Source organism: Ranitomeya variabilis, chromosome 4, assembly GCF_051348905.1.
Source record: "Ranitomeya variabilis isolate aRanVar5 chromosome 4, aRanVar5.hap1, whole genome shotgun sequence".
NCBI classification, from domain to species: domain Eukaryota; kingdom Metazoa; phylum Chordata; class Amphibia; order Anura; family Dendrobatidae; genus Ranitomeya; species Ranitomeya variabilis.
Genome location: NC_135235.1, coordinates 242,775,376 through 242,799,903, shown reverse-complemented (window position 1 = coordinate 242,799,903; position 24,528 = coordinate 242,775,376). Strand labels below are relative to the sequence as shown.

Genomic DNA, 24,528 nt, shown 5'->3' with positions numbered 1-24,528 from the left:
TCCAGAATATATACATTGTATCCGATCACACCCCAGAATATATACATTGCATGCGATCACACCCCAGAATATATACATTGTATCTGATCACCCAGAAAATATACACATTGTATCCTATCACACCCCAGAATATATACATTGTATCCGATCACCCCAAAAATATATGCATTGTATCCTATCACACCCCAGAATATACACATTGTATCCGAACACCCCAAATATATATACATTGTATCTGATCATCCCGAAAATATATACATTGTATCCGATCACACCCCAGAATATGTGCATTGTATCCTATCACACCCCACAATATACACATTGTATCCGATCACACCCCAGAATATAGACATCATATCCGATCACACCCCAGAATATATACATTGTATCTGATCACCCCGAAAATATATGCATTGTATCCTATCACACCCCAGAATTTATACATTGTATCTGATCACCCCGAAAATATATGCATTGTATCCGATCACCCCGAAAAAATATGCATTGTATCCTATCACACCCCAGAATATAGACATTGTATCCGATCACACCCCAGAATATATACATTGTATCCGATCACACCCCAGAATATATGCATTGTATCCTATCACACCCCACAATATACACATTGTATCCGATCACACCCCAGAATATATGCATTGTATCCTATCACACCCCAGAATATACACATTGTATCCGATCACACCCCAGAATATACACATTGTATCCTATCACACCCCACAATATACACATTGTATCCGATCACACCCCAGAATATATGCATTGTATCCTATCACACCCCAGAATATACACATTGTATCCGATCACACCCCAGAATATATACATTGTATCTGATCACCCCGAAAATATATGCATTGTATCCTATCACACCCCTGAATATACACATTGTATCCGATCACACCCCAGAATATATACATTGTATCCGATCACACCCCAGAATATATACATTGTATCCGATCACACCCCAGAATATATACATTGTATCCGATCACCCCGAAAATATACACATTGTATCCGATCACATCCCAGAATATACACATTGTATACTATCACACCCCAGAATATATACATTGTATCCGATCACACCCCAGAATATATACATTGCATCCGATCACACCCCAGAATATATACTGTGATATAGTGACCCCTGTAACAGGTAGGGGGCGCTGCATGGTCTCCCCGGTATGTGCACGGAGTCGTATTGAGCCCATGAGAATCGACCTGCAGTGATGTCAGGATCACGTGACCAGCTCAGGTGATCCATTACTGTGGGTGTGGTTACAGGTACATAACCTGACCAGGGTGTGGGTCACATGGTCCCCTGTGTGGATCCTGTGTGGTTCCTGTGTTTGGACCTGTGTGGTCCAAGTGCAAGGTCCTGGAAGCCTGTGCATGAGCTGTGTGCTCCCGTGTTGGAAGCCCTCGGAGGAGGCTTCCTGTGTATGCACATGGTTTTGACCTGGTGGCCTGTGGTGTTGGACTGAGTCCTGAATAGCACCCAGACAGGTCACGGCTTCAGTGTTGAACGGTCCCAGGAGGGATGGACGTTCTGAAGAACACAGTGTGATCATGGTCCGGCACAGTCTGTGTTAGAAGCTCCTGCGAGTGGAGTCTTCTTGGAGCACTTGAGAGACTGTGGACCTGGATGATCGGCGTTGGGGAAGCTACCGGCCTTCGGTGGCTCTGGACTGACTGATATGTGCCGGCCAGGCAAGTTGGTGAACCCCGTTAGGCAGTTTCCCCAGGAGTGAGGACTGACGAGGAGTCAGCAGATGGAGCAGGAGCTCCCATAAGGTACCTCCATAAACTGTTGGTGCTTGTAACATGAACGGTGAGGTAGACCCACGGCAACTGGTCAGTGAGGACCAGCGTGTTTAGTGTCCGTGAGTCAAAGCCGTAAATGAAGTGTATGTTAAAGCTGCAAGTTTATATCACCAGTTGGTGCCGCTTGTGTTTCATGACATGTACACAATGAACTGTGCATAACCCGGTTTATGAGGCATAATAAACCGTATGGACTGTTTTGGTTTTAAAAACCCGTGCCCGTGTGCTGAATATCGCAGCCAAGCGAGTGTCCCCCAATACACTCAGTAAGAATAGTCTTACATTATCTTACATTTTGTGCTCGAATGCGGGCAGCGGTCCAGCACGCACACGTGGAGTTAGTTGCTGTGGCTCGGCGGGGCCACGAAGATTGCGTCTGGCTGTAACTCGGCGGGGTTACGAAGCTGACAAGCGTCTGGCTGTAACTCGGCGGGGTTACGAAGCTGACAAGCGTCTGGCTGTAACTCGGCGGGGTTACGAAGGGGACAAGCGGCGTCCTGTGGATCGGCGGGTCCACGAAGTCGGCGGTAGAGCCTTGTGGAGCGTAGCTGCAGTGGCGGCAAGAGGTTCCACAGCAGGCAGAGCTGCAGTGGCTTGTGGTTGGCAGTACCAGCAGGAGCTGGTGAAGTGACGTATAAAAGAAAAAAATATATATATATATTTTTTTTCTCTCCCTTTTCTGCCAAGTTGTGCTGACTCTTAAAGGGCCAGTACAAGCCCAGAGACAAAGGGGTGTATTGTGCGAACTGGGGCCTGAGTGCCGTGGGGAAGTCCACGGGGTGTATCCCAGGGTGGGGAGTATCCCTAATAGTGAGCGGTGACCCCAAATGGAGATGGTTGCCCAAAAGGGGGCGGAGTCCCAGAAAGGGGCGGTAACCCAAATAGGGGTAATGGCCCAAAAGGGGGTGGAATCCCGAAGGGGGGCTGAATCCCGAACCGGGGTGGTATCAAAAAGCAGAGCACTCGTCCGAAAAGGGGGCAGAGCCAAAAAAGGGGCAACAATCAGTGAGGAGTCACGACTGTGTTCTTTTTGGCTGGATGGAGAGTGTGTGCGGGCGTTGATAGACCCGGGGAGAGAAGCGTCTTTGCTGAGAGCCCTTCCAGGAAATTCTGTGTCACCCGGCGACACTAAATGTTTTCAGGTAGCCACTATCTACATTGTCGCAGCGGAGGTTTCCACATACCATGAGGTGGCTGTAGTCCCGATCTTGCCGTATCCTATGGTAATAGGACAAGATTTGGAAGCACTGTGGGAAAAGGCTGAAGTGTTTGTGGATGTAATGTGGATGTCAGTTAGTAATGTTGAGAAGGCGCCCCCTAGAGTTGACAGTCCTAAGGTAGGTCTGACCAAGGGAAAAGGTGCGACGGCCCAACTAACTAACCTGACGTCACTTGAAGTGTGCCACAATACGACTGGTAGTGGTCTGGTGGATAAAACAAGTGGAGCAGACACCCAGACAGAGAGTGACTTGCGGGGTCATCATACTGTGGGGAGTGACACAGACTCTGGGGGTGACTGTGACAAGTCATGGCCAGTAACAAGCGCATGTGCCGTGGTGACAGGTGGAGGACGGGGTCCAGGACCTGTGGTAACGGGTGGAGGACGGGGTCCAGGACCTGTGGTGACGGGTGGAGGACGGGGTCCAGGACCTGTGGTGACGGGTGGAGGACGGGGTCCAGGACCTGTGGTGACGGGTGGAGGACGGGGTCCAGGACCTGTGGTGACGGGTGGAGGACGGGGTCCAGGACCTGTGCTGACGGGTGGAGGACGGGGTCCAGGACCTGTGGTGACGGGTGGAGGACGGGGTCCAGGACCTGTGGTGAAGATTGGTGGTGACTCCCATTCAGACGGTGATGCCAGTGGAAAAGAGTGTAATAAGGTTGACTCAGGCAATTCTTCCTCCCGGCGCCGGAGACGTAAAAGAGCCAAAGGGGCTGAACCGGTTGTTCCGTGTGAGGAATTGACGGAAGATGCTGAGGACCTGGGGTGTATGAAGTACTCTGAAGTCCCAGGAAAAAGGGATGAACCTAATGATGTCACCGCTGAGACCCAAGAGAGGGCCAACCCTGACAGTGCAGAGTCTGAGGGTGCAGAAGTGGAGGCCACCGAGGAGGCGGTGTCTGAAGTAAATACCTCCTCAAGTAATGGATGTCCCACCAATCCAGAGGATGGGAGAAGCGAAATAGAATTGGTTATAGAGACGGTGAACGACCATGTCGAATGAGAAAGGGTCCTGAGACAAGCGGCTGAGCGCAGAGTGGATGAGCTGGAGAGGGAAGTCTCTGAGCTCAGAGGTCACCTGTTCAGATGGCAAAGTGTGTATCAGACCCTAAAGGAAGACATTGTAGTGCTTAGAGAAGCACTAAAAGGCCCTCTACAAGGAAAAGAGGTGGTGGTCGCAGACTTCTCGTGCCAGTACCAGAGTGGTAATGAGGGTAAAGCTGAAGAGGAGTTGGCGCTTAAAGCAGAACAAGATGGTCACCCGGTTGTGACAGGTGTCTTGATGGAAAGGTCCATGGCGAGGCAGGAGCCATCTGTTCTTGAAGAAAGTGAGACTCCGCTCTTCAAGTGCGTGATAGATGTACCCGTAGAGGCGCAAGATGCATGTACCCGCGAGGGTGTGCATGAGGCCTTTAAAAAGGCAGTGGAAGCGTGTAGTGTGCACTGGGCCCTGGAGACGAAACAGTTGGTGATACTGTCTACTAAGGAAGTCACAGTGAAGAGGGTGGCTGTCCTGAGGGACATGCACCTACGGTGCCTCCGCACGAAACAGATGGTCCTGTTGGGGAATGGTGAGGCCACTCGTTGTTTGGGGCAAGCCAGGAAAGCTCAAAGTCGTCTGGGCTTGGTAGAGGACACAGTCCAAGTGCCCAGAGCTCTGGTAGCGAAGCTCATTGGCCGATTTGGGAAAGTGATGCAGGAGATGGTGGATGTGTCCGGTGTGAAGAGACTAAGGATTCCGGCTGAAGACGAGGCCCAGGTGGGTGAAGATGGAATGGTGTCATTCCTGGTTGTCGGGTCCAAGGAGAGTCTAGCGAATATCCGGATGCTCCTGAGGTATCGCGTGGCCTACCTGAGAGAAATAGAGCAGCTAAGACTGTACAGACGGCAGGTCAATAAACAGCTGCAGAACATAAGGTGGCGGCCGCCTTCTTCCCAAGGAAAAGGAAACAAAAGGGACATGTACAGTAGTAGTCGTAGTGATGGAGGGTCAGACTCTGATCAGTTGCTAATTTCGACTGTATGTGGGACTAATGACCGCACCAACCGTGGGTGGCGACCCTGGAGAGAAAGGTCGAGTAAAGAGACAAACTTGACTAAAGGTTTGGTGACACAGACAGACTGTGACTTAAAGGCCAAAGCTCAAGGCCTACATGTTGACCGCTGGGGGCGGGGTAAACTCAACAACTGGATGGTTGTGTGTGATGCTCAAAACCGACTGAGACGGTTCTCTCGACAGGTAGGGCAAAGCAACGTGCGTGACATAACCCGTGACCCCACGTGTATGACAGGTGTTCAACCCCACAAGCTTGAACAGAGGGGGGGGATATGTGATATAGTGACCCCTGTAACAGGTAGGGGGCGCTGCATGGTCTCCCCGGTATGTGCACGGAGTCGTATTGAGCCCGTGAGAATCGACCTGCAGTGATGTCATGATCACGTGACCAGCTCAGGTGATCCATTACTGTGGGTGTGGTTACAGGTACATAACCTGACCAGGGTGTGGGTCACATGGTCCCCTGTGTGGATCCTGTGTGGTTCCTGTGTGGTTCCAGTGTTTGGACCTGTGTGGTCCAAGTGCAAGGTCCTGGAAGCCTGTGCATGAGCTGTGTGCTCCCGTGTTGGAAACCCTCGGAGGAGGCTTCCTGTGTATGCACATGGTTTGGACCTGGTGGCCTGTGGTGTTGGACTGAGTCCTGAATAGCACACAGACAGGCCACGGCTTCAGTGTTGAATGGTCCCAGGAGGGATGGACGTTCTGAAGAACACAGTGTGATCATGGTCCGGCATAGTCTGTGTTAGAAGCTCCTGCGAGTGGAGTCTTCTTGGAGCACTTGAGAGACTGTGGACCTGGATGATCGGCGTTGGGGAAGCTACCGGCCTTCGGTGGCTCTGGACTGACTGATGTGTGCCGGCCAGGCAAGTTGGTGAACCCCGTTAGGCAGTTTCCCCAGGAGTGAGGACTGACGAGGAGTCAGCAGATGGAGCAGGAGCTCCCATAAGGTACCTCCATAAACTGTTGGTGCTTGTAACATGAATGGTGAGGTAGACCCACGGCAACTGGTCAGTGAGGACCAGCGTGTTTAGTGTCCGTGAGTCAAAGCCGTAAATGAAGTGTATGTTAAAGCTGCAAGTTTATATCACCAGTTGATGCCGCTTGTGTTTCATGACATGTACACAATTAACTGTGCATAACCCGGTTTATGAGGCATAATAAACCGTATGGACTGTTTTGGTTTTAAAAACCCGTGCCCGTGTGCTGAATATCGCGGCCAAGCGAGTGTCCCCTAATACACTCAGTAAGAATAGTCTTACATTATCTTACAATACATTGTATCCGATCACACCCCAGAATATATACATTGTATCCAATCACCCCGAAAATATACACTTTGTATCCTATCACATCCCAGAATATACACATTGTATCCGATCACACCCCAGAATATACACATAGTATCCGATCACACCCCAGAATATACACATTGTATCCGATCACACCCCAGAATATATGCATTGTATCCTATCACACCCCACAATATACACATTGTATCCGATCACACCCCAGAATATATGCATTGTATCTGATCACCCCGAAAATATACACTTTGTATCCTATCACATCCCAGAATATACACATTGTATCCGATCACACCCCAGAATATACACATAGTATCCGATCACACCCCAGAATATACACATAGTATCCGATCACACCCCAGAATATACACATTGTATCCGATCACACCCCAGAATATATGCATTGTATCCTATCACACCCCACAATATACACATTGTATCCGATCACACCCCAGAATATACACATAGTATCCGATCACACCCCAGAATATACACATTGTATCCGATCACACCCCAGAATATACACATAGTATCCGATCACACCCCAGAATATACACATTGTATCCGATCACACCCCAGAATATATGCATTGTATCTTATCACACCCCACAATATACACATTGTATCCGATCACACCCCAGAATATATGCATTGTATCTGATCACCCCGAAAATATATGCATTGTATCCTATCACACCCCAGAATATACACATTGTATCCGATCACACCCCAGAAAATATACATTGTATCCGATCACACCCCAGAATATATACATTGCATCCGATCACACCCCAGAATATATACATTGTATCCGATCACACCCCAGAATATATACATTGTATCCGATCACCGTGAAAATATATGCATTGTATCCTATCACACCCCAGAATATATACATTGTATCCGATCACACCCCAGAATATACACATTGTATCCGATCACACCCCAGAATATATACATTGTATCCTATCACACTCCAGAATATATACATTGTATCCGATCACACCCCAGAATATACACATTGTTGTTGTGATCTGGTGACCTTGGAGCCGCATGGGACTTTCTCAGGAGTAGGTGGAACCTGTACTGACCGCAAACCCTAAACTGACACCGCAACTAGAAGTAGCCGTGGGGTGTACCTAACACATCCTAGACACCTCGACACAGCCGGAGGACTAAATACCCCTATAGATGGAAATGGGAATTCTATCTTGCCTCAGAGCAGAACCCCAAAGGATAGGCAGCCCCCCACAAATATTCACTGTGAGTATTAGAGGAAAAGACACACGCAGGCAGAAATCAGGATTTAGCAAAAGAGGCCACGCTAACTAAATAGGAAAGGATAGGTCAGAATACTAAGCGGTCAGTATTAAAACCCTATAAATATCCACAGCAGATAGTACAAAAATTCCACCATCTAACTAAAGAGATGGAATATATATCTGCTTCTCCTGAGAATCCAACTTGACTGAAATATCCAAACACAGTCTAAGCTGGACAAGAAAAAACCATGAATAGCACATGGTCACCTGTGTCCAGAACTGGGGCTTATTTTTAGCCAAAGGTGTAGCATCGATGCCCCTTAAAGGAATAGGGTTCTGCAAAGACTGTAAGGGAAAACCACAACGCCTGGCAAACTCAAAGTCCATTAAGTTCAAAGCGGCGCCTGAATCCACAAACGCCATGACAGAAAATGATGACAATGAGCAAATCAAGGACACAGATAACAGAAATTTAGGTTGTACAGTACTGATGGTAAATGAACTAGCGATCCTCTTGGTACGCTTAGGGCAGACTGAAATGACATGAGAAGCATCGCCACTAGGGTTGAGCGAAACGGGTCGGCCATTTTCAGAAGTCGCCGACTTTTGACAAAGTCGGGTTTCATGAAACCCGACCCGACCCCTGTGTGGGGTCGGCCATGAGGTCGGCGATCTTCTGTATCTGGTATCGGAATTCCGATACCGAGTTCCGATATGTTTGCGATATCGGAAATCGGTATCGGAATCCATATTTAAGTGTAAAATAAAGAATCAAAATAAAAAATATTGATATACTCACCCTCGGACGTGCCCTGGTACTAACTGGCAGCCTTCCTTCCTAAGAATGAGCGCGTGAATGACCTGCGGTGACGTCGCGGCTTGTGATTGGTCGTGGCCGCCCATGTGACCGCTCACGCGACCAATCACAAGCCGTGACGTCATCTAAGGCCCTTCACGCGCTCATTCTTAGGAAGGAAGGCTGCCAGAAAGAAGCCGAGGGTGAGTATATTCCTATTAGGTATATACTCACCCTCGGACGCGCCCTGCTTCTTTCCGGCAGCCTTCCTTCTTAAGAATGAGCGCGTGAAGGGCCTTAGATGACATCACGGCTTGTGATTGGTCGCGGCCGCCCATGTGACCGCTCACGCGACCAATCACAAGCCGTGACGTCATCTAAGGTCCTTCACGCGCTCATTCTTAAGAAGGAAGGCTGCCGGAAAGAAGCAGGGCGCGTCCGAGGGTGAGTATATACCTAATAGGAATATACTCACCCTCGGCTTCTTTCTGGCAGCCTTCCCTCCTAAGAATGAGCGCGTGAAGGGCCTTAGATGACGTCACGGCTTGTGATTGGTCGCGGCCGCCTATGTGACTGCTCACGCGACCAATCACAAGCCGCGACGTCACCGCAGGTCATTCACGCGCTCATTCTTAGGAAGGAAGGCTGCCAGTTAGTACCAGGGTGCGTCCGAGGGTGAGTATATCAATATTTTTTATTTTGATTCTTTATTTTACACTTAAATATGGATCCCAGGGCCTGAAGGAGAGTTTCCTCTCCTTCAGACCCTGGGAACCATAGTATCCCATTGCACTGCATTGGGTTTCGTGTTTCGGCCGACCCCGACTTTTTTATAGGATCGGCCGATTTCACGCGACCCGACTTTTGAGAAAGTCGGGTTTCGTGAAACCCGACCCGATCCTATAAGAATAAAAGTCGCTCAACCCTAATCGCCACAATAAAAACACAACCTATTCTGACGTCTGAATCCCCATTGTTCCGTTCTAGACAGAATCCTATCACACTGCATTGGCTCAGGCATCTGCTCTGAGGACAATGCCACAGCGCGCACAGTTCTGCGCTCCCGCAAGCGCCGATCAATCTGAATGGCCAGAGACATAGAATCACTCAGACCGAAAGGCGTGGGAAACCCCACCATAACATCTTTAATGGATTCAGAAAGACACTTTCTGAAAATTGCCGCCAAAGCATCATCATTAGTGTTGAGCGATGCCGTCCGATACTTGAAAGTATCGGCCAATGCCGGCAAAGTATCGGATCTAATCCGATACCCGATACCAATACAAGTCAATGGGACACCAAGTATCGGACGGTATCCTGTATGGTTCCCAGGGTCTGAAGGAGAGGAAACACTCCTTCAGGCCCTGGGATCCATATCAATGTGTAAAAGAAAGAATTAAAATAAAAAATAGGGATATACTCACCCTCCGACGCAGCCTGGACTTTACCGCCGTAACCGGGAGCCGTTGTACCTAAGAATGCGCGCTTGAAGGGCCTTAGATGAGGTCACTGCGCTCTGATTGGTCCGTAGCGGTCGCGTGACCGCTACGCGACCAATCACAAAGCAGTGACGTCTTCTAAGGTATTTCAAGCACTTGAAAGACCTTAGGTGACGTCACTGCTTTGTGATTGTCGCGTAGCGGTCACGCGACCGCTACGGACCAATCAGAGCGCAGTGACCTCATCTAAGGCCCTTCAAGCGCGCATTTTTAGGTACAACGGCTCCCGGTTACGGCGGTAAAGTCCAGGAGCCGCCGGAGAGGTGAGTATATCCCTATTTTTTATTTTAATTCTTTATTTTACAGATTGATATTAATCCCGATACTGATTCCCGATACCACAAAAGTATCGGATCTCGGTATCGGAATTCCGATACCCGCAAGTATCGGCTGATACCCGATACTTGCGGTATCGGAATGCTCAACACTAATCATCATTCCATTTGGTCAACACAGACCACTTTCTAAATTTCTGACAATACAATTCTGACGCTTCATGACCCTGAGACAGGGCCAACAAGGTCTTCTCCGCTTGATCCACAGAATTTGGCTCATCATATAATAATCCTAATGCCTGAAAAAAGGCGTCTACATTAAGCAAGGCCAGATTCCCAGATTCCAGGGAAAATGCCCAATCCTGAGGATCGCCACGCAGCAGGGAGATGACAATTTTAACCTGCTGAATGGAATCACCAGAGGATCGAGGTCTCAGAGCAAAAAACAGTTTACAGTTGTTTTTAAAACTCAAAAATTTGGACCTGTCCCCAAAAAACAAATCAGGAGTAGGAATCTTAGGCTATAAAACTGGAGTCTGAACAATATAATCAGAAATACTCTGTACCCTAGCAGCAAGCTGGTCTACACGAGAAGCTAATCCCTGAACATCCATGCTAGAACAAGACTCCTCAGTCACCCAGAGAAAAAGAGGGAAGAAAAGACAAAGCAGGCTACAGAAAAAAAATGGCTCAACACCTTTCTTCCCTTCTTCTGAGATGCATTTAACTCATTGTTGGCCAGTTGTACTGTTGTGATCTGGTGACCTTGGAGCCGCATGGGAATTTCTCAGGAGTAGGTGGAACCTGTACTGACCGCAAACCCTAAACTGACACCGCAACTAGAAGTAGCCGTGGGGTGTACCTAACACATCCTAGACACCTTGACACAGCCGGAGGACTAAATACCCCTATAGATGGAAATGGGAATTCTATCTTGCCTCAGAGCAGAACCCCAAAGGATAGGCAGCCCCCCACAAATATTGACTGTGAGTATTAGAGGAAAAGACACACGCAGGCAGAAATCAGGATTTAGCAAAAGAGGCCACGCTAACTAAATAGGAAAGGATAGGACAGAATACTAAGCGGTCAGTATTAAAACCCTAAAAATATCCACAGCAGATAGTGCAAAAATTCCACCATCTAACTAAAGACATGGAATGTATATCTGCTTCTCCTGAGAATCCAACTTGACTGAAATATCCAAACACAGTCTAAGCTGGACAAGAAAAAAACATTAATAGCACTGAATTGTAAAGCACACAGCATGTGTGCTGTAGAAACAAAAACCAGACACTTATCTTTGCTGATTTGGCAGCAGGGCAGGAGGAACCAGACAGAGATGCAAAACCTCCAAGAACAATGGACAACTGGCAAGGGCTAATGAATCCTGCACACCTAAATATCCCAGTCAGAGCTGCAATCAGCAGGAACACCTGCCCAGGATTGCAACCCAGGGACAACTGCATTACTATCAACAACCACCGGAGGGAACCCAAGAGCAGAATTCACAACACATTGTATCCTATGACACCCCAGAATATACACATTGTATCCGATCACACCTGTGATGCAGTGACCCCTGTTACAGGTAGGGGGCACTGCATGGTCTTGCCAGAATACGCATGGAGGCGTATTGAGGCCATAGGAATGCATGGCAATCGCAGTCATAACTGTGGTAATGAGACAGAATTCGGCATTATTGTGAATGGCCGGTATGTGTGTCACAGAGGAATATACTCTTCACTGTCAGCCTGAAGTAAGGATGTTCTGGGACCTGTAGTACTGCAAGTAATTGTGTTGGGTGGTCCCAGGTGGGGATGGACGTCCTGAATAGCGCATAGTATGATCGTGGTCCTGGACTGTCTGTGTTGGTAGCTCCTGTGAGTGGAGTCTTCCTGAAGCACCTGAGAGACCGTGGACCTGGACGATCTGTGTTGGAAGCTCCTGTGAGTGGAGTCTTCCTGGAGCACCTGAGAAACCGTGGTCCTGGACTGTCTGTGTTGGTAGCTCCTGTGAGTGGAGTCTTCCTGGAGCACCTGAGAGACCGTGGACCTGGACGATCTGTGTTGAAGAAGCTATTGTCCTTCGGTGGGTCTGGACTGACTGAGGTGTGCCTACCAGGCAAGTTGGTGATTCCTGTGAGGCAGCTTTCCCAGGAGAGAGGACTGACGAGGAGTCAGCAGGTGGAGCAGGAGCTCCCGTAAGGTACAGTACCTCAATAGACTGTTGGTGCTTACGATGTTCTATGAACTGTGCGGTCACCCACGGCAACTGGTCGGGAGAGGACCAGCGTGTTTAGTTGCTGCAAACTGATGATGTGAAGCTTTATGTAGAGACTGTTTGCATTTGGTTCACGTTTTTATGTTTTATGACTGCCTAAATAAACCAAATAGTCTGTTTATGTGAGAAAAGTGTGCCTGCCTGCTGGAATCCCGTGCCAAGCGAGTGTCCCCCAACACATGCAGTGAGCCCAACGTCACACACCGGAAATATATATATACATTGTATCCAATCACATCCCAGAATATATACATTGTATCCAATCACCTTGAAAATGTATACATTGTATTCTATCACATCCCAGAAGATATACATTGTATCCAATCACCTTGAAAATGTATACATTGTATTCTATCACATCCCAGAAGATATACATTGTATCCAATCACCTTGAAAATGTATACATTGTATCTGATCGCATCCCAGAATATATACATTGTATACAATCACACCCCAGAATATATACATTGTATCCGATCACACCCCAGAATATATACAGAATATGTACATTATATCTCTCACACCCCAGAATACATACGTTATATCAGGCAGTGTTATTATACTCCAGTGTTACATTATCGCCTTATTATCTTCCTCAGGGTTGGGCGTCTTATAATGAAGCAGTTTGGGATTTTCTTCACCCTTTCCCTGGTGGGATTCGCTGATTGGATCTGGTGCGAGTCACATGATTGCTCTGCGCCCAACGGCCAGGACGGTCTCATGGGGCACCCGGGTAGAGACGGACGGTCAGGACAGAAGGGAGATCGTGGTGATCCTGGTAAGATAGGTAAATGAGTACACCCCTGTGTTGTCAGGACATTATATATACAGTGCTCTGCATACAGGTGTAACCAGTAGTTTCCATCCACTGTATATAAAGACACATATATATAAGCTGGGTACTAATCCAATAAGGAATAATAATGATGAATAGCAATTGGATAAAACTTAACCTTTAATAGTACAAACCTATTAAAGGTTAAGTTTTATCCAATTGCTATTCATCATTGTATATAAAGACACATCTGCAGGTTGTTCTCAATATCTGACATGAAATCAGAATAAAACCTTTCCCGTTTTAGGCCAATTAGGATTACCATAATTATTAATATTTGCCAAATGGCAGAATAATGAGAGAGAGAAAATGTTTCAAGGCATTTTTATTACTTACTGCAAAGTCACAAGTTTCCTTACACTAAGATTACTATGCCTTTTTAACCCCTCAATGACAGAGCCAATTTGCTGCTTAATGACCGGGCCAATTTATACAATTCTGACCACTTTCACTTTATGAGGTTATAACTCTGGAACGCTTCCATGGATCCCGCTGATTCTGAGACTGTTTTTTCGTGACATATTGTACTTCATGTTTGTGGTAACATTTCTTCGATATAACTTGCGTTTACGTATTAAAAAATGGAAATATGGTGAAAATTTCGCAATTTTCAAAATTCAAATGTCACACAAAATACTTTATAAATAACATTTCCCACATGTCTACTTTACATCACCATAGTTTTGGAGCCAATTCTTTTTTCATTAGGAAGTTATAAGGGTTAAAAGTTAACCAGCGATTTCTCATTTCTACAGCAAAATTTACAACACTATTTTTTTTTTAGCGGCCACCTCACATTTGAAGTCACTTTGAGAGGTCTATATGACAGAAAATACCCAAAAGTGACACCAATATAAAAACTGCACCCCTCAAGGTGCTCAACAACACATTCAAGAAGTTCATTAACCCTTTACGTGCTTCACAGGAACAGAAACAATATGGAAGGAAAAAATGAACATTTAACTTTTATTCACAAACATTTTACTTCAGAACCAATTTTTTTTATTTTCACAAGAGTAAAAAGAAAAAATGAACTACAAAATTTGTTGTGCAATTTCTCCTGAATATGCCAATACTCCATATGTGGGGGTAAACTACTGAGTGGGTGCACGGCAGAGCTCGGAAGGGAAGGAGCGCCGTTTGACTTTTTCAATGCAGAATTGGCTGGAATAGAGATTTGACACCATGTTGCGTTTGGAGAGCCCCTTATGTACCTAAACAGTGGAAACCACCCGTATGTGACAACATTTTGGAAACTAGACCCCCCAAGGAACTTATCTAGATGTGTGATGAGCAGTTTGAAGCCCAAATGCTTCACAGAAGTTTATAATGTAGAGCCGTGAAAATAAAAAATCATATTTTTTCCACAAATATGGACTTTTTGACCCCAAATTTTTATTTTCCCAAGAGTAACAGGATAAATTAGACCCCCAAAATTGTTGTGCAATTTATCCTGAGTATGGGTTCATGTTTGGGTGCATGGCAGGGCTCAGAAGGGAGGGAGCACCGTTTGACTTTTTGAACGCAAAATTGGCTGGAATCAATGGTGGTGCCATGTCGCGTTTGAAGGCCCCCTGATGTGCCTAAACAGTGTAAACACCCCAATTCTAACTCCAACTCTAACCCGAACACACCGCTAACCCCAACCCTAACCACAGACCTAACCCAAACAAACCCCTAACCCTAATCCCAACCCTAACAATAACCCTAACCCCAAAACACCACTAACCCTAATCCCAACCCTAACCATAACCCTAACTACAAACCTAACTTTAACACACCCCTAACCCTAACCCTAGCCCTAACTTTAGCCCAACGCTAACCCTAATGGAAAAATTGAACTAAATATATATATTTTTATATTATTTTTCCATAACTAAGGGGGTGATAAAGGGGGGTTTATTTACTTTTTTTATGTTGATCACTGTGATAGGGTCTATCACAGTGATCAAAATGAACCAATATGAAAAATTTTCTATTGTTGCCATGTGGCGGCCGGAAGATCTCAGGGGGCGCAATGTGCATGCGCCTGCCATTTTCTCCTGGAAGAAGATGCCGGCGGCCCAGGGGACTTCATGGGGGATGCATAGACACCAGAGGTACTGGGGGGCGGTGATCGAGAGACCCTATTTCTCTCTCCTCTGATATGCAATCACATCAGAGGAGAGAGAAATTAAATGGAAAATCTGACTTTTTTTGCGGTCGCCGTTATATCGTTAACAGCGATTGCAACATCGGGGTCGATAAAAACCGACCGGAATCATGTTCTCTGGGGTCTCAGCTACCCCTGGTAGCTAAGACCCCAGAGAAATTCTGACTCTGAGGGGTGTTACACACTTAAACCTCAGCGCCGTTAAACAGCGGCGCTGTGGTTTAAGTACCCTTAACTGCAGCCGTTAAAAGGCGTATAGGCAGTCGTTAAAGGGTTAAACAATTCTGGACTGCCCATATGATGACGTCATGTGTTTTTTTTTGCAACATCTGAGTTAATTAGAGAAACACCTGTGGATGTATTTTAATGCACACCTGAAAAACATTGCTTCTTTGTGTAAGCATCATGGGAAAGTCTCAAGAAATCAGTCAAGATATCAGGATGAGAATTGTGGACTTGCACAAGTCTGGCTCATCCTTGGGCACAATTTCATCATTGGGTACAATGAAGGTATATCGTTCATCTGTACAAACAATTATACACAAGTACAAACAAGATGGGAATGTCCAGTCATCATACTGCTCAGGAAGGACACGGGTTCTGTGTTCCAGAGATGAACGTGCTTTGTCCAAACATGTGCATATTAACCCAAGAACAAAAGCAAAAGACCTTGTGAAGGTGACGGCGGAAGCTGGTAAGATTGTGTCAATATGCACAGTGAAACGAGTCCTGTATCAACATGGGCTGAAAGGCCACTCTGTCAAGAAGAAGCCATTACTCCAAAAGAAACATAAAAAAGCCAGATTAAGCCAGAGACATGTCCTGTGTTCTGATTAAACTAAAATTGAACTTTTTGGGCATGATGACTATCGTTACATTTGGAGGAAAAAGGGAGAAGCTTGGAAGCCTAACAACACCATTCCAACTGTGAATCATGGTGGAGGCAGCATCATGGTGGAGGCAGCATCATGTTGTGGGGTTGTTTAGCTGCAGGAGGGACTGGTGCATTTCACAAAATACAGTAGATGGCATCATAAGAAAAGAAGACTATGTGGCAATACTGAAGCAACATCTCAAGACACCAGCCAGGAAGGTATATTGGTCAGAAACGGATTTTCCAAATAGATAATAACCCGAAGCATATTGCCAAAATGGTGACAAAGTGGCTTCAGGATAACAAAGGCATGGAAATGGGATGGAAATGGGGAGAGGAAGGCCCTACTGATAGGTAAAGATGGACGGGACACCTCCAAGTGCCAACCTGAGCCTGTCACTGCACTCCCATAGCGCCCTAAGTGGGTCCTTCCCCCCACGGCAGTCACGAATCTCATCTCTCGCTGTCACCTCGCACTGCCCTGGCTAGTGCACTGGCCGGCAAGGGCGCTAGGCTCACCATTGCAGATTGTACAACACAGGGGGTGGTGGCCAGCACGAGACAGACAAGGTATAAACACAACACTTAGCTTCCAGACTCCATTGCTAAGCTCCACACCGTACAGGACACAGAAACAGGACTCCAAACTAAAGAAGTAGCTAACACCAGAGAGCTGCAACTGCAAGGCTAGTCTCCATAGAGAAACTCTATCACCAACAGTGAGCTGATGCATCAGGTGACCATTTAAAGGATTGTGGGAGTGATCACCACCCACATCAGCTACCTAGCCTCTCTGCAGTTGCAGCAGGCTTCCAGCAAGGGAAACTGACATTAACCCCCGCTGGTCCTGAAAGAAAAAGCTACATTTAAAACAGTGGAACCAGAGCTTCCACGTATCCAAGAATGGATCACGACATCCAAGATCTGGACTCCGGAGGCTGAGGAGGCATTTCATCCTCTAAAACAGGCCTTCTCTTCTGCTTCAGGGCAATAACACACCTGAGCTAAGCAAAGAATTCTTCCTGGAAGTGGATGCTTTGTCCTCTAGAGCAGGGGCAGTTCTCACACAGAAGAGTTTCTCCGGTCGTATGGCAATTTGCGGGTTCTTTTCCAAGATTTTCTTGGCTCCTGAACAAAACTACTTGATTGGCAACTGAGAGTTGTGGGCGATCAAGATGACCCTAAAGGAGTGGCATTACTTACTCGAAGCAGCAGTGACAGGGAAAGCTGTGAACTACAATAAAATGATGCCCACCTTCTGCCACAGTTCTGTAGGGACAGCCCAGGCAATGTGCCAAGCTCACTGTTGAGGCAGCTACAATGCAGGAGATGTGGTTGGACACAAACCACAGTCTCCAATGTCCAGGGGCTGCCACATTTATGGGGTGTAAGGGTCATGCACAGACACTCATCAGCAAATAAACATGTCCACCCCTAGCGGCTGCAGAAAAAAATAATAAATGTTAATGTGGCGCCCCAGGGTCCTGGTCGTCGCAGTGGTATTGCTTTCCTCTCGGGGAGAGTGATGCTTCGTTTGGAGGCAAAGAAAGATAACTGCATCCAGGTATCACAAACATGCAACACATTTCACACTCCAAACCACCAGGGGGAGCTTCTGCTCCTATTTATTAGGTCACTCCCCATATATATATAACTGGTATTCTGTAGGGAGAGTTAGTTCCAGACAGGAGTTCTAGCAGAACTTTCCTGACCTGAGTCTGAGGTGGACAGAGGGTCCAAGGAGCTGTGCATGCCCTCAGAGCTGCAGCTCCCAGAAAGAGACATTCAGAAGGCAGAACTGTACTGCAGCAAGCGTGAAGGAAGTCAGAGCAAAGGAGAGGATACTAGAAGGGGACCAGCCCTACACAGGCTGCCTCCTTCTGAGGTGCAGAAGCCCGGTAGCTGGAACACCGAGGGAGTAAGGACCTTTATGCTTTGCTCCAGAGACCGGCAGGACAGCTAATTGCAGGTTACCTGTCCGCACCTATACCCAGGAGGCACGGTGGCACCCCTTAGAGGCCGGGGTGTGCTAGAGTCCCTATAAACAGCCTCAAGCCACCAGTTATACGGGTTTGTCCTATCCTATATGGGGGACAGAGAGAGAGAGACACCACATCTGTGAGACCCTTATGTGAAGCCATAGGCAGTAAGAGACTACACCACTAGAGCACAAAGGAAGGCTACTGATTTCCATCTGGACAAGGGGACTCTGGACTTGCCTCCAAACCGGCCGGACTCTGCCTGCCCTGTGATCTGGTGCCCTGGACTGTGGATGCTGAAGTCTTCAGTAAAGGTAAAGAGACTGCAAACTTGTGTCCTTGTTCTTCTCTGTGCCTCTCACCATCCACCATCTGCACACCGGGAAGCCCTGGGGATATACTTCACCTGTGGGAAGGTATACCATCTAGCTGCCATAACATCACCTCAGCGGACCCCTTAAGCAGTGTCGGTCACCCTGACCGAATACCACAGGTGGCGTCACAAACACAAACTCTATCCCTTTAAAGACCTTTCCCTTTTACACAGACGACCCAGGGCCACGGACCGGGTCAGCCACTGTGACATCCCCCTCGGAACCGCAGGACCCGGTACCGAGTACCCCACGGCCCCATGGGGGCAATCCATTAAAACACGACATTTCATTTTACATTAAAAATAATTGACTTGTCAGATAGAAAAATGTATAATCCATACAGACATCTCTATAGAGGAAACATATCACCCTCACATTGAACGTATGGAATTCACTGTGACTAGAGAAGAGAGAAACGAATTAAAACAAGAGAAGAGAGAGGGAGCTGACACTTTCATCATCATTGGAATAGGGTCTCCCTCCAATGACCAGTTAATTACAGCAGGGAGATTTGCTGTAAAGAAGACACCAAGGCTGAGATTTGTTTACGTACAGGGAAGTATGATTTCAAACCAAAGAGCTGCCTCTGATCAGAGTCTTTCTGAGACACTTCAGAGCCAGTGATCAGTGATGAATATTGGGGTTTGCATTGATCCGATATTTATGGGAGATATATTTTTGGTGTCGCAGCTAAGGGACAAACATGATATATTTCTTCACGTCACTCTAAGGTCATTCAAACCCCTCCAACTTACTAACAAACCAATAGATAATGCTATCCAGACCATTTTTCATCTCTATATAAGGGTAAAATCGTGACAATATCTACTACCTGGGACCTTCAAGGGCGAAGATATCCTGTAAGTTGTGGTTATCATAAAATTCTGAATTATCTACCACATCCCACAAAGAGCCCCCATAAGAGCTCACCAAGGGGCGGTGTGTGGGCGTATCCTTGATCTAAGAAAAGCAGAGTTTGGGTTTGTGTATTTTGTCAGTTGTGGAAGGTACAGCTTGCTCTGGGTTCTGTTCATTTTCCTACGGAATATGTTCCTCCGCTAAGCTCTGAGCCATTTTTGTGACATCAGGTTAAGTCATTTTCTTTCGTTGTTCCATTTTAGATTATGTAATTGTATATATTGTATTGTTTTGTTCCCATTTTGTAAATTTTTATGAACCCTGCCTACCTTGTAACACTTAGGGCCAGGACAGAGCCTTGTGGACCCCACTTGTAACACTGGGGCCAGGACAAAGCCTTGTGTAACCCCACTTGCAACACTGGGGCCAGGATAGAGACTTGTGGACCCCACTTGTAACACTGGGGCCAAGACAGAGCCTTGTGGACCCCACTTGTAAGACTGGGGCCAGGACAGAGCCTTGTGAACCTCACTTGTAACATTAGGGCCATGATAGAGCCTTGTGGAATCCCACTTGTAACACTGGGGCCAGAACAGAGCCTTGTGGTCCCAACTTGTAACACTGGGGCCAGTACAGAGACTTGTGGTCCCTACTTGTAACACTGGGGCCAGGACAGAGCCTTGTGGAATCCCACTTGTAAAACTGGGGCCAGAACAGAGCCTTGTAGTCCCAACTTGTAACAGTGGGGCCAGTACAGAGCTTTGTGAACCCCTCTTGTAACATTAGGACCAGGACAGAGCCTTATGGAACCCCACTTGTAACACTGGAGCCAGAACAGAGCCTTGTGGTCCCAACTTGTACCACTGGGGCCAGGACAGAGCCTTGTGGAACCAACTTGTAACACTGGGGCCAGGACAGAGCCTTGTGAACCCCACTTGTAACATTAGGGCAAGGACAGAGCCTTGTGGAACCCCTGTAATAATTATAGGGGATAACTCAGGAGACTCTTTGCGTGGAACAAGACAAGTACAGGACACAGTTTTATAAGTGGTAAAGTCTATATTATCACACGGTGATTCAAACAGGTGCAGAGAGAAACTCAAGTCCACAACACTTGGTGCACATATCAAATGCAGCTCAGCAGTCTATAGGAAACTTCAGAGGAAAATGCAATCACGCAGAAAGTCTATGAAGCACAATTATTCTTGAGGATACTTGACACGAATAAGTTCTTGCTTAGTCCACAACACAGATAGATATGCTTTTAAGGCAGTTCAAATAATATCTTAGCTCAACCAGGGAGGTCTGGGTAATAGTCTCAGGTTCTTGCAGAGCAGAAACAGCTTACATGTCCAGCAAATGCAGATGGAAGCAAACACGAGCAGCAGATGAAGGAGGATTACTGGAACTGGTGTATGCAGCAGGAACTCAGAGCAGAATAGCAGGATAACCCCACAGGTTCACAGGAGCAGGTATATAGCCAGGGAGTCACCAGAGGATGGATGCAAGGCAGAATACTCTAGCACAGACTGAAGGCTGGGGTGGAGTTTTATAGCAGGAAGACACAGTGCACATGAGACCAAAGACGCCATCTTGGAAAAGGGCAGTAATGCACAAAAAGGTAATAAAAAATGTTCAGAGTCCTGACATTACTCCCACTTAGAAGCGGCCTCAGAACGATCCTGGACCTGGTTTCTCAGGGAATCTCTGATGAAAACGAGAAATCTTCTGTAGGGCATTGATGTTTTCCACAGGTTTCCAAGAGTCTTCCTCAGGGGGATATCCCTGCCATCTTATCAGATATTGGAGCCGATTCCTGCGAATCCTGGAATCAACAATTTCCTCCACCACAAATTGTTCTTGCCCATCAATCACCACAGGCTACGGAGGTGGCACAACACGTCCCTGGAAGGTATTAGGAGATACAGGCTTTAGTAAAGATACATGAAAAACTGGGTGTACCTTCATAGTCCTAGGCAGCTTCAGCCGGCAGGCCACAGAGCTCACAATACCGTTGATCTTGAAAGGGCCAATGAATTTCTGTCCAAGTTTTTTTGAAGGAACGTTTAACTTCAGATTCTTAGTTGCTAACCACACGGAATCTCCTACCTTGAACATGGGTGCAGGTTTACGAAATCTATCAGCCGATCTCTTATAACGTTCTTGAGCTGTGGTCAGTGATTCCTTCAGAACCTCCAGATTTTGCCTCATCGCAGTCAGCCTTTCCTCCACTGCCGGAACTGGAGAATTAATTGGAGACCTAGGTAAGTTACATGGATGATAACCTAGATTGGCAAAGAAAGGTGTAAATTTAGTGGAGGCGCTCTGAGAATTGTTATATGAAAATTCGGCTAATGCCAGCAACTCCAACCAATCATCCTGGAGATGTCTGACATAGCATCTTAGATATTGTTCCAGCGTCTGGTTGGTACGCTCAGTCTGACCATTTGTCTGGGGATGGTAAGCGGAAGAGAGACAGAAATTAATATTGAGTGCAGAGCAAAACCCCTTCCAGAATCTTGAAGTGAACTGCACTCCACGGTCAGAGATGATCTCATCCGGAACCCCATGCAACCGAAAGACATTCTGTATAACCAAGTTCACTGTATCTTTAGCTGAGGGGAGGCCGGTGCACGAAACAAAATGAGCAGCTTTAGTCAGGCGATCAACTACCACCATGTTTGTATTCATGCCCCCCCGATGTAGGCAGCTCCACAATAAAGTCCATTGATATAGACCCCCAAGGGTGGGACGGAACAGGTAATGGTTGTAGAAGACCCGTAGGTGCCACATGAGGAGTATTGTAATGAGCACATACCTCGCAAGAGAGAACATAGTCCTTGGTATCCTTCAGGCAAGTTGGCCACCAGAAGAATCGGCTCAGGAACTCTTGTGTCTTCTGTACCCCGCTGTGACCAGCCAACTTGGAGTCATGTACCAACTTGAGGACCTGCAGACGGACGACCTCAGGGACGTAGATACGTCGATCTCTGAACCACATGCCACCCTTAAAGACAAGATTAATATCCACAGGTGGGTTGGCCAGAAATACATCACCGTCATAGGCCTCCCTGCACTCCTTCCACAAGTCCTGATCATGGATAACTCCGATGAAATTGGCATCAGATAGAATGGTCTTGGACGGGGCTCCAGGTACGGAATCCGCAGCATGGATTCGGGATAAAGCATCAGCCTTCCCATTACGAGAAACTGAACGGTACGAGATAACAAAGTTAAATTGATTTAAAAATAAGTTCCAACGAGCCTGACGAGGAGAAAGACATCTAGCTGATCTAAGGAACTCTAAATTGCGATGGTCAGTTAGCACTATGATCTGTTGTGCAGCTCCTTGCAGATGATGCCTCCATTCTTTGAAAGCCGCAATAATAGCCAGCAATTCCTTGTCTCCCACGTCGTAATTCTTCTCTGCTGAGGTTAGTCTACGGGAAAAGAAAGCACAGGGATGTAGCAGACCCTTCTCTCCAGTTCTTTGGGAGAGAATAGCCCCCAAAGCATTATCAGAAGCGTCCACCTCCACAATGAATGAAAGTGTCGGATCTGGGTGAATCAACAGCGGTGCTGATGTGAAACAGATCTTAAGCCGATCAAAAGCTTCTTGAGCCTGTGATGACCACTTAAAGGGCTTTTCCTTCTTTGTCAAGGAAGTAATGGGACGGACAATATCAGAAAAATTTCGAATGAAGCGTCTGTACAAATTTGCAAAACCAATAAAACGTTGGACCTCCTTAACGTTCTTGGGTGCCGGCCAGTCAAGGATAGCCTGAATCTTACCAGATTCCATGTTCAGCCCCTGGGGAGAGATGATATAACCTAAGAACTGTATCTCAGAATGATGGAACTCGCATTTCTCCGGCTTAATATACAGATGGTTCTCTTTCAGACGTCTTAAAACAGTTTTGACATGTGCTTCATGTTCCTGTAGAGAGTCAGAAAAGATTAGTATATCGTCCAAATAGATCACTACAAACTGGTCCAACAAATCTCTGAAAATGTCATTAGCAAGGTGTTGAAATGTTGCAGGGGTGTTACAAAGCCCGAAGGGCATCACAAGAGATTCAAAGTGTCCATACCGGCATCTAAATGCTGTCTTCCACTCATCCCCTGGACGAATACGCACCAAATTATAAGCCCCACGAAGATCCAGTTTAGAGAACACCTTAGCATGGCGGATTCTTTCCAGTAATTCGGGAATCAGAGGCAAAGGGTAAAGGTTTTGTATGGTTACCTTATTGAGTTCCCGATAGTCAACACAGGGTCTCAGGGTCCCATCCTTCTTCTTTACAAAAATGATAGGTGCCCCTGCTGGTGAGGAAGAAGGACTTATGAAGCATTTGGCCAGATTTTCATCAATATACTCCTTTAAGGCTTGAAGCTCAGGTGCCGCCAAAGGGTATACGTTACCAAAAGGAATAGCTGCCCCAGGAAGCAACTCAATGGGACAGTCATAATGCCTGTGTGGAGGAAGTTGATCTGCATTCTTCTTGTCACAGATGTCAGAGAACTCTTTATATGCTGGAGGTAAAGAAAATACCTGTACATGTGGTTCCGTAGCCGTGGACTCAGGGACAGCTTCTGTTAACGCCGAGTTGCTCCTTGTTGGAAAGATAATCTCCTTGGTCTCCCAGTTGATAAGTGGGTTCTGAGAACGCAACAAAGGAATGCCTAAAATCACAGGAAAATGAGGAGAAGAAATTAGCAAGAAAGAAAGTTGCTCCTGATGATTAGGCTCCAACAAAATTTCAAGGGGTACGGTCTCCTGATCCACAGGCCCAGAGATTAAAGGTGACCCATCCACTGTTTCCATGGTAATTGGAGAGGCTCTTTGCTGAATTTCAATACCATGTTCCTTGGCAAATGCGATATCCATGAAATTGCCACCTGCACCAGAGTCAATCA

The 24,528-nt window shown here is 46.7% G+C and overlaps 1 protein-coding gene across 2 annotated transcripts in view; it reads left to right on the top strand.

The window, feature by feature from the left end:
- Window positions 1-24,528, top strand: part of C1QA (complement C1q A chain) — a 65,890-nt gene that overhangs the window by 5,335 nt on the left and 36,027 nt on the right. The window contains exon 2 of one of the 2 annotated variants that reach the window (XM_077260518.1): window positions 13,139-13,317. In XM_077260518.1, coding sequence (XP_077116633.1) covers window positions 13,155-13,317 — 163 coding nt within the window. In that variant the 5' untranslated portion in view covers window positions 13,139-13,154. Of the gene's footprint in view, window positions 1-13,138; window positions 13,327-24,528 lie in introns of both variants that reach the window. The other variant, XM_077260517.1, reaches the window with a different exon arrangement.